The sequence below is a fragment of the Bos taurus genome, chromosome 3 (genome assembly GCF_002263795.3).
Source record: "Bos taurus isolate L1 Dominette 01449 registration number 42190680 breed Hereford chromosome 3, ARS-UCD2.0, whole genome shotgun sequence".
NCBI classification, from domain to species: Eukaryota; Metazoa; Chordata; class Mammalia; order Artiodactyla; family Bovidae; genus Bos; species Bos taurus.
The window spans coordinates 29,561,458-29,573,825 of NC_037330.1; the positions used below are offsets into that span (position 1 = coordinate 29,561,458).

Sequence of the window (12,368 nt, forward strand, 5' to 3'; positions counted from 1 at the left end):
AAAATCCCATGGATAGAGGAGCCTGGCAGGCCACAGTCCCTGGGGTCACAAAGAGTAGGACATGACTGAGCGACAGAGCACCCACCCATGACATTCACTGTACAGAGTTCCTCAAAAGATACACAGATGCATAGCTTTGTTATAAAAATATTTCATTTGTATCTAGTTCCTTCTTTGATTAGAAGGAAAGGTTATATACTTTGATCTTGTTTTATGATTTAAAGAAATTTTATTTTTCTAGATACCCACAATACCTTAAACTTGTCTGAGTGCCAACTTTGGAAACCAAATCTTTTTCAAGGATTGTAGCAACACTGACATGTGTGCCATCTGGTGGCAATTTCTCATAACAGCAAATTCTATAAAAATTCTGAACACATCTATAGAAATACATTAACAGAAAACCTTGTTATACCATTGTTTTGTAAAAAGGAAAATGTCAATATTCTTAATTCTATAAGAATGAAGAAGAAATACTAAAATCTTTATGATTTTACCTCCTCTGTAATTGAATCTGGCATGTTAAGGTGCTTCATGATGCTGTATTGTATGTTCTATGTAAAACAAAGGGCAAAAGTTATGCAGAAAACAATTCAAAGCTTCCTAAATTAATATAAAATTTTAATTATGTTAACTGATACTCAGCAACTTAATTAAAATATCCTTGGGCTTTTAAAAGAAGTAAATTTTGAAGAATAATAAAAAAAACCTGGGTTTACAACTTAGGATGAGAGAATTTATGTTGCTTTTTCCATGAGTGAACAGATACCAGCTTATACATCTTAGTGATGTTTGACATAATTTGTATCAAGATTAGAATATAAGAATTTTCTGTGGATTGTTGAGTGAACAGATACCAGCTTAAGTATCTTTTAAAAAATCTTTGAATTTTTCTAATTAAAAATTGTGATTATATTTTTGATAGCAACTTCTCCAAGGATAGATGATGAAATCCCTCCTCCACTTCCTGAACGGACACCTGAATCTTTTATTGTAGTAGAGGAAGCCGGTGAGTACAGTTCAGTGAGTGTAAAGTAAAGTGTGGATTAACTAGATTATTCCTCAGGTCCTTTCAGAATTCTGTGTGCCAATGCTGAGTAACATTTGCCCTTTAAAATTACAATACTCCTAAGAATTGAATCATATTTATTTATTTATATTACAGGAGAACTCCCACAGGGTGTTCCCACATCTTCATCTTCACCTGTGAAGGTAAAAATTGGAACATCACTAGAATGCAGTGGAACATCTGAATCAAAGAAATCTGATGATTTGGTAAGACTTAGACCAAGTAATGGAGAAGGCAATGGCACCCCACTCTAGTACTCTTGCCTGGAAAATCCCATGGATGGAGGAGCCTGGCGGGTACAGTCCATGGGGTCGCTAAGAGTCGGACACGACTGAGCGTCTTCACTTTCACTTTTCACTTTCCTGCATTGGAGAAGGAAACGGCAACCCACTCCAGTGTTCTTGCCTGGAGAATCCCAGGGACAGAGGAGCCTGGTGGGCTGCCGTCTATGGGGTCGCACAGAGTCGGACACGACTGAAGCGACTTAGCAGCAGCAGCAGCAGCAGACCAAGCAAGTTCAATAACTATTTTTTCTGACTCTACTCACTAAGATTCAACAGACTGTGGTCTTGTCTTTATATATTTTTAACATCTATCAGTTAGTAAATATTGAGCGGATACTTTTTATAAAACAATGGTAGAGAATGTGGGGAATAAAAAGATATGTGTAATATACAGTTATTGTCCTTAAGAAATTTGAAGTTTAGCAGTAGAGATATAGCATGTGTATACAAAGTCTATTTTTGTCTGGATTTATTATAACAAGACAAATATAATCAACGCCATATGAAAGCTCTTAAGGTTTGAAAGAGTGAGAGATCCCTTCAGGTTGGAAGTGATCAAGGAAGATTTAGTGAAAGAGTAAACATTTGACCTTATTCATAAAGCACAATCAAGGCAAAAATATTGTTTCATAAATAGATTGCTTGTTCATAGTAGTCATCTGGTAGGCAGTTTCTTGTTAGCTGTGATACCATATTATAGAGAGCAGTTTTTAAAAAATAACAGATGTCTATATTATTTAATATAAACCTTCTGGAATTGTGTTATCTGGTTCTAGAAGAAAAACCTACACTTTCAACAATCTGTTATGCATTTGTGTACAATTCTATGATGAACCAACTATCTTAACCTTTCAGAGATCAGAAGAGTAATTATCTAAAACATTTAAACATACCTACGGTTGCAGTGGTGGTAAAAATATTCTCTACCTTTTAAATTACACTTTTAATGTACTAGTAACTGTTACTGTTACTGCTAGTGGTCTTTATCTTAACAAGTCCTAGGGTAAAAAAGAACAATCCCTCTATTCCAGCATCATGAAGTAATTTCAATTGCAACAACCTAAACTTAAATTAAATTTTCAGGGAAATGTTCTGAGTAGGAGGAAATAAGTACAGAAGGGATCAATTTAGAACCAAAAGTCATGACATATAAAAAAAAATCACTGTAAGAGTAGTTGATTCTTCACAACTCATTCAGCATATTTATAAATTAGGAAAAATAGGGAAACATTTCATAACTCGGTATAGAAATATAATTTTTTTAAATGCTATTTATTGCCTAGAGTTTATAGATTTGTGTACATGTTGTTCTTTCACTTTTTTTTTTTCTTCCAGAGTGTAAAACCCCGGAGTCCAAAATCAGGTAAAACATTTATTTTCTTTGGCTTTAGGTGACATTTAGCCGTAACAATTTGTACTACAAGAATGGCTCATTAAGTTTAGAGTAATTCACCTCAGGAGATGGCATGGTTTCCATAATAGCTTCCACTACTCATTGATTTACTTCTGGTTTTCCTAGCCTAGTAGTTTTGTTTTGTGAAGGGTAAGAGGAAAACAGGATTTTAGAATTCTCCTCCTTGATATACAACCCAACTATTTCAGATACAACTTCTTAAAACTTTGCAGCAGTTCCATTTTACTGGTTTTATCATTGTTAACACTGTCATTCTGAAAAACTATTTCTGACCACTTAGGTTTTTAACTTGCTGTTGCCTCTCCAGTACTTTCTTACTTGTTTTACACAATGAATAATACCACCAACAGCCAACAGTTATTGAACACTGATAGGTATTTTACATGTATTATGACAGGTAGTAGTTACCCTTAACATATTTATTCATATTAACATATTATTCAAATATATAAATAAGTAGTATAACATAGACGTTAAAAAGCATGGGCTTTGGAGTCAGGTAGACTTTCATTCAAATCCCCGGCCTACCAACAGTTATCAAAATCTATGACCTTGTTTAAGTTATATATTGCTGTTGTTCAGTTGCTAAGTCATGTCCAACTCTTTGCGACTCCATGGACTGTGATTTTTCTCATTGACAAAATGAGGATAATAGAACTTCCCTTCTAAGAGGATTTTTGTGAGGATTTAGTGAGATAAAAGAAGTATAAAGCTTTTAGCACAGTGGTTATCAAATAAGTTCTCATTAAATGTTTTCAGGGAAGCCCCTCATTAAATGTTACCTATTATAATTTTCATTAGGTAATTATTAAATGAACATTTAAAGTTCGGTGTGCCTTATCCAATGTTAGAATAGGCAGGATATATAAGAAAGAGCACTTGCTCAATGATTACAGTGTTAGTCACTCAGTCGTGTCCGACTCTTGTGATCCCATGGACTGTAACCCACCAGGCTCCTCTGTCCATGGGATTCTTCAGGCAAGAAGACTGGAGTGGGTTGCTTAATGATTATATATGTACTCAAACTGGGTAGACAGAATTAATACTCATTGCAACTATTAAGTTATCTATATGGCATTGATTCTAATCACCAGGAGTCTGGGGGAAAAAAAAGGCATCATTGGAGTGGTTAGGGAAGGTTTCATTGAGTAGAGAAAAGAAATCGAAAATTATTGATAGAAGAAAAAAGAGTGAATTCCAGGAGCAGAGATCAGAGTAACAGTGACTCAAAGGTAAAAATAAGCATGATGGGTACAGATCATAAACTGTAAGGAAACTGTAAGTAGGTTAATTTAATTGCAACAGAGGTTCTATTTTAGGGAAATAAGAAAAATAAATCTGGATAGATAATGTGGGAAAGTTCTGAAGGACTTAAAGGATATGCAGATGAAATATCCAGAACAAACACATCTATATAGAGAGAAAGCAGATTTGTGGTTGCCCATCTGATCTGGGGGTAATGGGAAGTGATTACCAAATGGGCGTGTAGTTTCTTTTCAGAAGATTAAAATTTTGTAACCAGACTGCAGTGATATTTGCACATCAATATGAATGTACTAAATGTCATTAACGGCAAACATTGTTATGTGTATTTTATCACACATAAAATTTGGCAGAAGAATTTAGATTTAATAAGTAATAAGCACTGTAGGTTCTTTATCAGGGGAGCATTAAGGTGAAAATGGTATTTTGGGAAGGTATTTGGCAGGATATTGTTATCTGAAAGTTATAGTTCTCATAATACTTCCTAAAATCAAACTGGAAAGTGATAAGCTACTTTAGAGTAGTTATCAAATATTTATTAAATGCCTACTATTTGCCAGTGACTGTATTCGGTGATGGAAGTACTGCATTGATATTTAATTTTTGCATATTACCCAGGAAACAAGCAATAAACAAGAGAACTTGCTTTATAGATAAGTCTTGAGACCTAAAAAACCCAATGAACAAAGACAGATAAAACTTTAGCACTTAACCATGTATTCATTTTCAAAAGACATTAATAGAGTATACAATTATACTTAGTGCTGTACAATGAGGAGCATACATCAATAGAACACCATTTGTATCTTTAGGACTTATGTTGTGGGAAAATAGCTCCATTATTTAAAATTCTTTATCACGGAAATGGGCTTTCAGGTGGCTGAGTGGTAAAGAATCTGTCTGTAATGCAGGAGTCACAGGTTTAATCCCTGGGTCAGGAAGATCCTCTAGAGAAGGAAACGGCAACTCACTTCAGTACTCTTGCTTGGGAAATTCCACAGAGGAGCCTGGTGGGCTACAGTCCATGGGGTCCCAAAGAATCGGACACAACTTAGCAACTAAACAACAACAATCAAATCACAGAAATATTCAAACATACATTTAAACCTACGATAATAGCATTAATCACACTAATAAAATTAATAATTGCTTAATATTATCTAATATCCAGACTTTGTTCATTTTCCTGAATTGTCTCAAGCATGTGTTTTTTTTTTTCAAACAATGTTTTACAGTTGATTTATCCGAAGCTGGATTCAAACAAAGTCTACATCTTGCATTTGTTTTATATGTGTGTTAAGCCTTTTAAAGTTTGTAACAGTTCTTTTTTTATGTTCTCTCTTGCCATTTACTTGTTGAAGGGCATGTCCTTAAGACTGTTAATATTCCAAATTTGGCTGTTTGTATCCTCATGGTTTTATTTAACATGTTCCTCTATCTCTAGGATTCCCTGCAAAATTATAGTAAGACTAGAAGCTTGATTAAAGTCAGGTTCAAATTCTTTGGAAGAGTACTTTTATAAATCAGCTATTAAATTTGTGATAAAGCATAGGTTCACTGACTAAAGAGCTACAATAACAAAAATTTTGAGGCTCCAGTCATTGTTCAGATAATTTTATATTTGGCTGTTACAGGTTAATATTGAAAAATTGGAAAAATAATATAAAACCAAAAAGGGATTTTTTTAATACTTTTTATTGGAGCTTAGTTGATTTACAGTGTTGTTAGTTTCAGGTGTACAGCAAAGTGAATCAGTTATACATATACATAGATCCACTCTTTTTTAGATTCTTTTCCCATATTGGCCGTTACAGAGTATTGGGTAGATTTCCTTGTGCTATAAAGTAGGTTCTTATTAGTTATCTATTTTATATCAGTGTGTATATATAAATCCAAATCTCCCAATTTATCCCTCTCCTCTTCCCCTTTAGTGACCATAAATTTGTTTTCTACATCTGTGACTCCATTTCTGTTTTGTGAATAAGTTCATTTGTACCATTTTTTTTATTCCACAAATAAGCAATATCATACATTTGTCTCAAAATACGAGCTTAACTTAGGACTTTCAATTGATAGTTTTTTTTTTTTTTTGTATATTTTTTTTCATAGATCTACAACAAGATCGTTCTTCTTCCCCACCACCTCCACTGCCAGAGAGAACCTTAGAGTCCTTCCTTCTTGCTGATGAAGATTGTAAGTGACAGTACTCTCTCAAAATTTATAGAAAAATGAGACCATAAAATGAGACCATAAAATAGGACCTAAATGGAAAAGGTACAAAGAATGATTAAATAAGATAAAGACAATAAATTTTAAAAATGCATAATCTATTGCAAAAATAATGTACAGAAAAATCAAGCTAAGAATTACTGAATATATACCTGTATGTAATCTGAAGTCTTAAGAAGCTATGCAACAAAACATTTTGTTTTTTAGGTACACAGGCTCAACCTGTAGAGACTTGTTCTACGAGCTGTCCTAACACCATGGAAAATTCAACATCTTCAAAACAGACACTGAAACCTCCTGGAAAGAATTTTACAAGGAGTAAGGTAAAAAAGATAGGAGTTTATGGGAATATACCAGAGGTGTCCTAACCCTTATCACTCCAACCCTCCAGCATTAAGATGAAAAAATTAGACTAAATATCTTCACTAATATTGATTGTTAGTCTCACAGCAATCAAAATTAATAGAGGGAAGCCAAAAATTAAAAAAAAAAAAAAACAAAAAAGCACCTTAGAGCATGCCCCCCAAAACTATCAACTTCTTTCCCCCTGAAACTAGACAAACTGATTCCAAAGTTTATATGTGCGGGGAAAGAGCCAGAATAGTCAGGAAACAGCAAAATAAATAAATAAATAAAAGCAGTGAAAGAAGGGTAGTCTTATCAGGTATTAAAATATTATAAAGCCCGAATAATTAAAATGGCATGATATTGGTTTATGAAAAGAAACATACACCAACAAAGCAGAAGAAAAAGATGGAGAACAAAGATGAGAGCATTTTCACTAGGATATTTTGAATTACAAATAATCTGTATTTAAAAATCTAAATAAAATTTTTCAAAAAGAAATTTTAAAATATCTATTATATAGATTACATCTCTGTTAAGTGTTAGAAAAATAGAAATGTCATAAAGGACATCTAAATGTCCTTGAAAAGAGTATAGTTAATTATTAGAATATAATACCTATATGAGAAATAAAATGAAAATTATCAAAAAAATAATATACTGTGGAACAGAGTGGAAAAACATACACCCTGAGGAAATGTGAAGAAAAGAAGAGATCTGGGTAGAATTTTAGAAGAGATAAGTTAGAGATTCCACCATCAAGGAGGCAGAAGATATGGGTTTGCTTAAAGGACGGAGAAGGAAGTAGCATGGTTAATTGTATGAAGAGAATCTCAGTAAATCGAGTACAGAATATGACTGGCAAATTTTTTGACTAGAATGGGACTGGGAATGTATCACAGCTATCTTCAGAAGCCACTGTGGGTCCTGGAACGGTCACTTAATAAAGAAGAGAAGTAGGGGACTTCCCAGGTGGTCCAGTGGTTAAGACATGGAGGTTAAGACCTGCAGGGGACACGGGTTCCTTCCCTGGTCTGGGAAGATTCCATATGCTGAGGGGCAATTAAGCCTGTGTACCACAACTACTGCGCCCGCACTCTAGAGCCCACGAGCTGCAACTCCTGAGTCTGTGTGCCTACAGCCCATGCTTCCAAACAAGAGAAGCCACTGCAGTTGTGGAGCCCATGCACCACAACTAGAGATAGCTGTCACGCAGCAAATGAAGATCCAGTGCAGCCACATAAATTAATAAATCAGTACATAAAATAGTTTAAAAAATAAAGAAGAAAAGTAGAAACTCCGTATTTTTTCATGACAGAATAATAGTATTATTTCTAAACAGCAAGATAAGTAGAGACTTGGCATTGAGTTAAAAATGGCATGATAGAAAAATAACTTTGTGTATTCTGATATCCATTTTTAAAGAAATTAATCCTCTTGACTGAAGTCTATATTTCTAGTTGATTAAAGTGTTTGGATTTCACAGGGAAAAAACTAACGTTTTCCTTTTCTTCATTTTTGTAGAGTTTGAAAATTTTACGAAACGTGAAAAAGAGTAAGTTACTTATTTTTAGAATATATATATACCACTTTCTGCAATGCGGGAGACCCGGGTTCAATCCCTGGGTGGGGAAGATCCCCTGGAGAAGGAAATGGCAACCTACTTCAGCATTCTTGCCTGGAAAATTCCATGGACTGAGGAGACTGGTGGGCTACAGTCCATCAGGGTCGCAAAGAGTCGGACATGACTGAGCGACTTCACTTTCTTTCACTTCACATACCACTTTCAGTATATGTAATTTTTCCTTATACAACCACTGGGAAAAATAATTAACAGTACTATTCTTAAACAGAACCTTGCTAAGGGCCTATATATCAGAATAGTCACCTCCAGGCCTTGCACTGTTGTTAGGCTCCACAATGCAAAAATACTGGGTAGGGAGTAAGGGGAGGGAAAAGTCTCTGTGTGATTCATAGGAATAATAATAAAATAATAGAAAGTATGATGTTTGGCACTTTCTATACATCCTAAAATGCTGTCATTACTGTGTTATTTAAACCTCCCAGCAGTCTAACCTCAGATATATTTTCTTTGAAAGTAGTCACAGCAAAGCATATTGTGAAACAAATGTGTTGATTTAATGAAATAAGCAAAGTATTGACACATTTCCATTTTTACCAAATATTATTAGCAATAAAAGTCTGTTGCTTACTGTTTTTCCTATATTGTAATAAAAACAAAACCCTGACTCCTGAAACTATGGGAAACTGGTTATCTTCAAAATCCTATTTATAACTACAAAGTATATGGTGGTATATTTTTTACAAACTTGATCCATCGGGTTAATCATCAAGGATTAAACAGCTATACTGGTATTGTGGGGAGGGACAAAGAGCACTGAGAAAACTTGGATGTAAGGTGTTAGCTAAGTAAGAAGGTTTATAGCTGAATATTACTCTTCTGAGTTTTCACTCTTATCTCCCTGTCCATAAGCTTGTGCTAGTCTGCTTTTATTGCTACCACACTTGATCTCTGAAGTGAACTAATTTCCTACCTATAATAAAGCATGATTGGAAAATATACTCTTTCCTCTAAAGTCAGTCAAAAGAGAATTTAAACATTTCAAGAGGAAATCATAGTATGAAAGTGTTAGTTGCTTAGTCATGTCCAACTCTTTTCAATCTCATGGACTGTATGTAGCCTTCCAGGCTCCTCTGTCTATGAATTCTCCAGGCAAGAGTGGGTTCCCTTCTCCAGCGAAGCTTCCTGCCCCAGGGATCAAACCTGGATCTCCTGATTGCAGGCAAATTCAGGAAAGCATGATTAGAAAATATAGTTTTTCTTCTGAAGTCAGTCAAAAGAGAATTAAAACATTTCAAGAGCAAATTATAATAGAAAGCATAAGAAATAAAATGGCAAAAAGCAAAAACATGCGTAAATTGAACAGTTAGCCAAAGATTGATTTGATTAGCTTAGCTTACGAAACATCGTTTTCTTCAATGTGAGAGACCTGGGTTCGATCTCTGGGTCAGGAAGATCCCCTGGAGAAGGAAATGGCAACCCACTCCAGTACTCTTGCCCGGAAAATCCCATGGACAGGGAAGCCTGGTAGGCTACAATCCATGGGGTCGCAGAGAGTTGGACACGACTGAGCGACTTCACTTTCACGAAACATCATTTTCTTTCTCTTAAAAAAAGCAGAAAATAAACCCTTATAGGTCATGTTAATGACCCAATAGGAAGTCACAGAAGAGTTTTAGACAGATATGTTACAAAATCTGTTTTTTGAAAAAGAATGGCAACCCACTCCAGTACTCTTGCCTGGAGAATCCCATGGAGGGAGGAGCCTGGTAGGCTACAGTCCATGGGGTCGCAAAGAGTCGGACACGACTGAGCGACTTCACTTTCACTTTATGGCTGCTGGTGACAAGAGTTGAAGATGTCAGCTATGATATCCAATGCTACTTTTGGAGGGAAACTTTAGTTGCTGAGAAATCCTTTACTTGCAAGTGACAGAAAACCCAACTTAAGCTAGTTTAAGCAGAAAAGAGGAATTTATTGACTTATGACCAAGAGTTCAAATGATATAATTAGGGCCTAATCTCTTATTCCATATCTCCCAACTTTGTTTCTGTCTGTTAGAATACTCAGGCAGGCTTTTACCATGTGATTTCAGGCTTATGATAAAAAAACTGAGCTCCTTCCTGGTTGCTCAAACCACAGCTTGATAGACGACTAGTGTTGTTAGGCCTGCTTGTCTTGGTCAAACCTAAACCAATTATCGCCAGTATATTTAATGCTTCGATTAAGAGGATAGTGTCATGCCTTATATTTAACAATTGTTACACATAGACACTGACCAATAGAGAATGAGGTCAGATCTAAACAACTGGTGACCATGGCAAAGTACCAACTGATAGCCCTGGTCATAAATCAGCTCTCTGATCTATGGGTAGATTAGTTCCACAAGAGATATGGGAGGTGAACATTGGAAAGGGGTGATTTCTTAAAGTAAAATTCAATTATCAGAAGAAGGAATTAATGCTGGGCAGGAAGCATAAAAGTATCCATGACAAGCTATAAGCAAAATAGTAGTTCACTATATATGCAAAATTTTTGTCTCCAGTTATAAAACGCCAATTTTCCCTTTTGGGACAATTGTTTTCTTTCTGAAGGATGTCTACAACTCTCAGCTCATGTGCAATATAGGGATGATAGCTATCTCCTGAACTTTCTCACCTTCACCCACTTGTTATCCATGTCTCTATCATCAGTGGCTAGTCTAATTCTTAGCACTAGTAGGTATTCAATAAGTATTTTACTTGAATCTGACTGAAATTCATGATATACTCTAGTGATTCATCGGAGAAGGCAATGGCACCCCACTCCAGTACTCTTGCCTGGAAAATCCCATGGATGGAGAAGCCTGGTAGGCCGCAGTCCATGGGGTTGCTACAAGTCAGACACGACTGAGTGACTTCACTTTCACTTTTCACTTTCATGCATTGGAGAAGAAAATGGCAACCCACTCCAGTGTTCTTGCCTGGAGAATCCCAGGGACGGGGGAGCCTGGTGGGCTGCCGTCTATGGGGTCGCACAGAGTTGGACACGACTGAAGTGACTTAGCAGCAGCAGCAGCAGCAGCTAGTGATTCATACTGATGTAGCTCCAGGAAGTGTGAGGGCTTTCTAGAATTTTTTGTGTGTACAAACATATATGCAGTCCTCACACTATATTCTGAAAATGATGAGAACAAATAAAGGTGTATATTTAGTGATTTCTCCCCAATTATGTACTGTTTCCTAGAAAGTTCATACAAGCCTGGAATTATCTTTTTTTGGTGATAAGACAGTACTTGTGCAAAATACGGACCATGTTTTCATTGGATTGTTTTCAGAATTGGGTAGATATTGATATATGAATATATTAATGTGATAGGAAGAGAAATGTATTTCTAAGTCTACCTATATGGAGCTAAAATAGCAAAACAAAGCAACATAACAGTGCTTTTTGGAATATTCTAGACCTAACTAGAAACATCCAAAATAGGAAAAATGTTGGTTGGAAAGTGAATAAAGATATTCCAGAGTAGAAGATGGTGGAAGAAAAACTACAGACTTGCCATAGATGAGCTAATGTGGAAAACAAATTATTTAAAAATGTACTTAAGAGTGATCAGAATGCAAAGTAAGATGCAGTTGAAAACCAAAATGTAAACCCCATAGAAAGTACATTCACAATAAAATAGATCATATTCTTGAATATTTTGGTGATTCTCTTTAGTATTGGGTTTACCATACAATGTTTGTGAAGAAAACTTAAAAAAAAATGCACACAAGAATGAGAAAATTGTAGTATGAACTCATTTGTAAGCATTTATATTTTGTTACATGTGATGTTTATCTAGAAGTATTAATTAATTTGGAGGAAACATTTAATCTCAACAATTATGTTGTCTGAGTCTATATTCATTCTTCCCTTACAATTTTTTCTTTTGATTCTAGGTATCTGTAATTCTTCCCCACCAAACAAGCCTGCAGAGACTGCTCGGTCAAAAAACTCCAGCTCCTTTTTGAATTTTGGTATGTGTGTTACTTTCCAGTAGAGTTAAAAAAACGTTTACCTTAATTATTCATTTGTAGTATAAGAGATACAACATTAATATGATTTAAGGTTACATGTATAAGTCCTTATGTTTATATTCTTTTTCATGCCATTTATCTTTTTATTTTCAGCTTCCTCTTACATGTTACATAGGCCTGA

General features: G+C 35.2%; 1 protein-coding gene across 3 annotated transcripts in view; it reads left to right on the top strand.

The window, feature by feature from the left end:
- Positions 1-12,368, top strand: part of PTPN22 (protein tyrosine phosphatase non-receptor type 22) — a 58,896-nt gene that overhangs the window by 42,176 nt on the left and 4,352 nt on the right. For 2 of the 3 annotated variants that reach the window (XM_024988885.2, XM_024988884.2), the window contains exons 14-20: positions 926-1,009; positions 1,166-1,275; positions 2,689-2,716; positions 6,140-6,223; positions 6,467-6,582; positions 8,129-8,159; positions 12,110-12,187. In XM_024988885.2, the coding sequence (XP_024844653.1) occupies positions 926-1,009; positions 1,166-1,275; positions 2,689-2,716; positions 6,140-6,223; positions 6,467-6,582; positions 8,129-8,159; positions 12,110-12,187 (531 nt within the window). Of the gene's footprint in view, positions 1-925; positions 1,010-1,165; positions 1,297-2,688; positions 2,717-6,139; positions 6,224-6,466; positions 6,583-8,128; positions 8,160-12,109; positions 12,188-12,368 lie in introns of all 3 variants that reach the window. The other variant, NM_001192503.2, reaches the window with a different exon arrangement.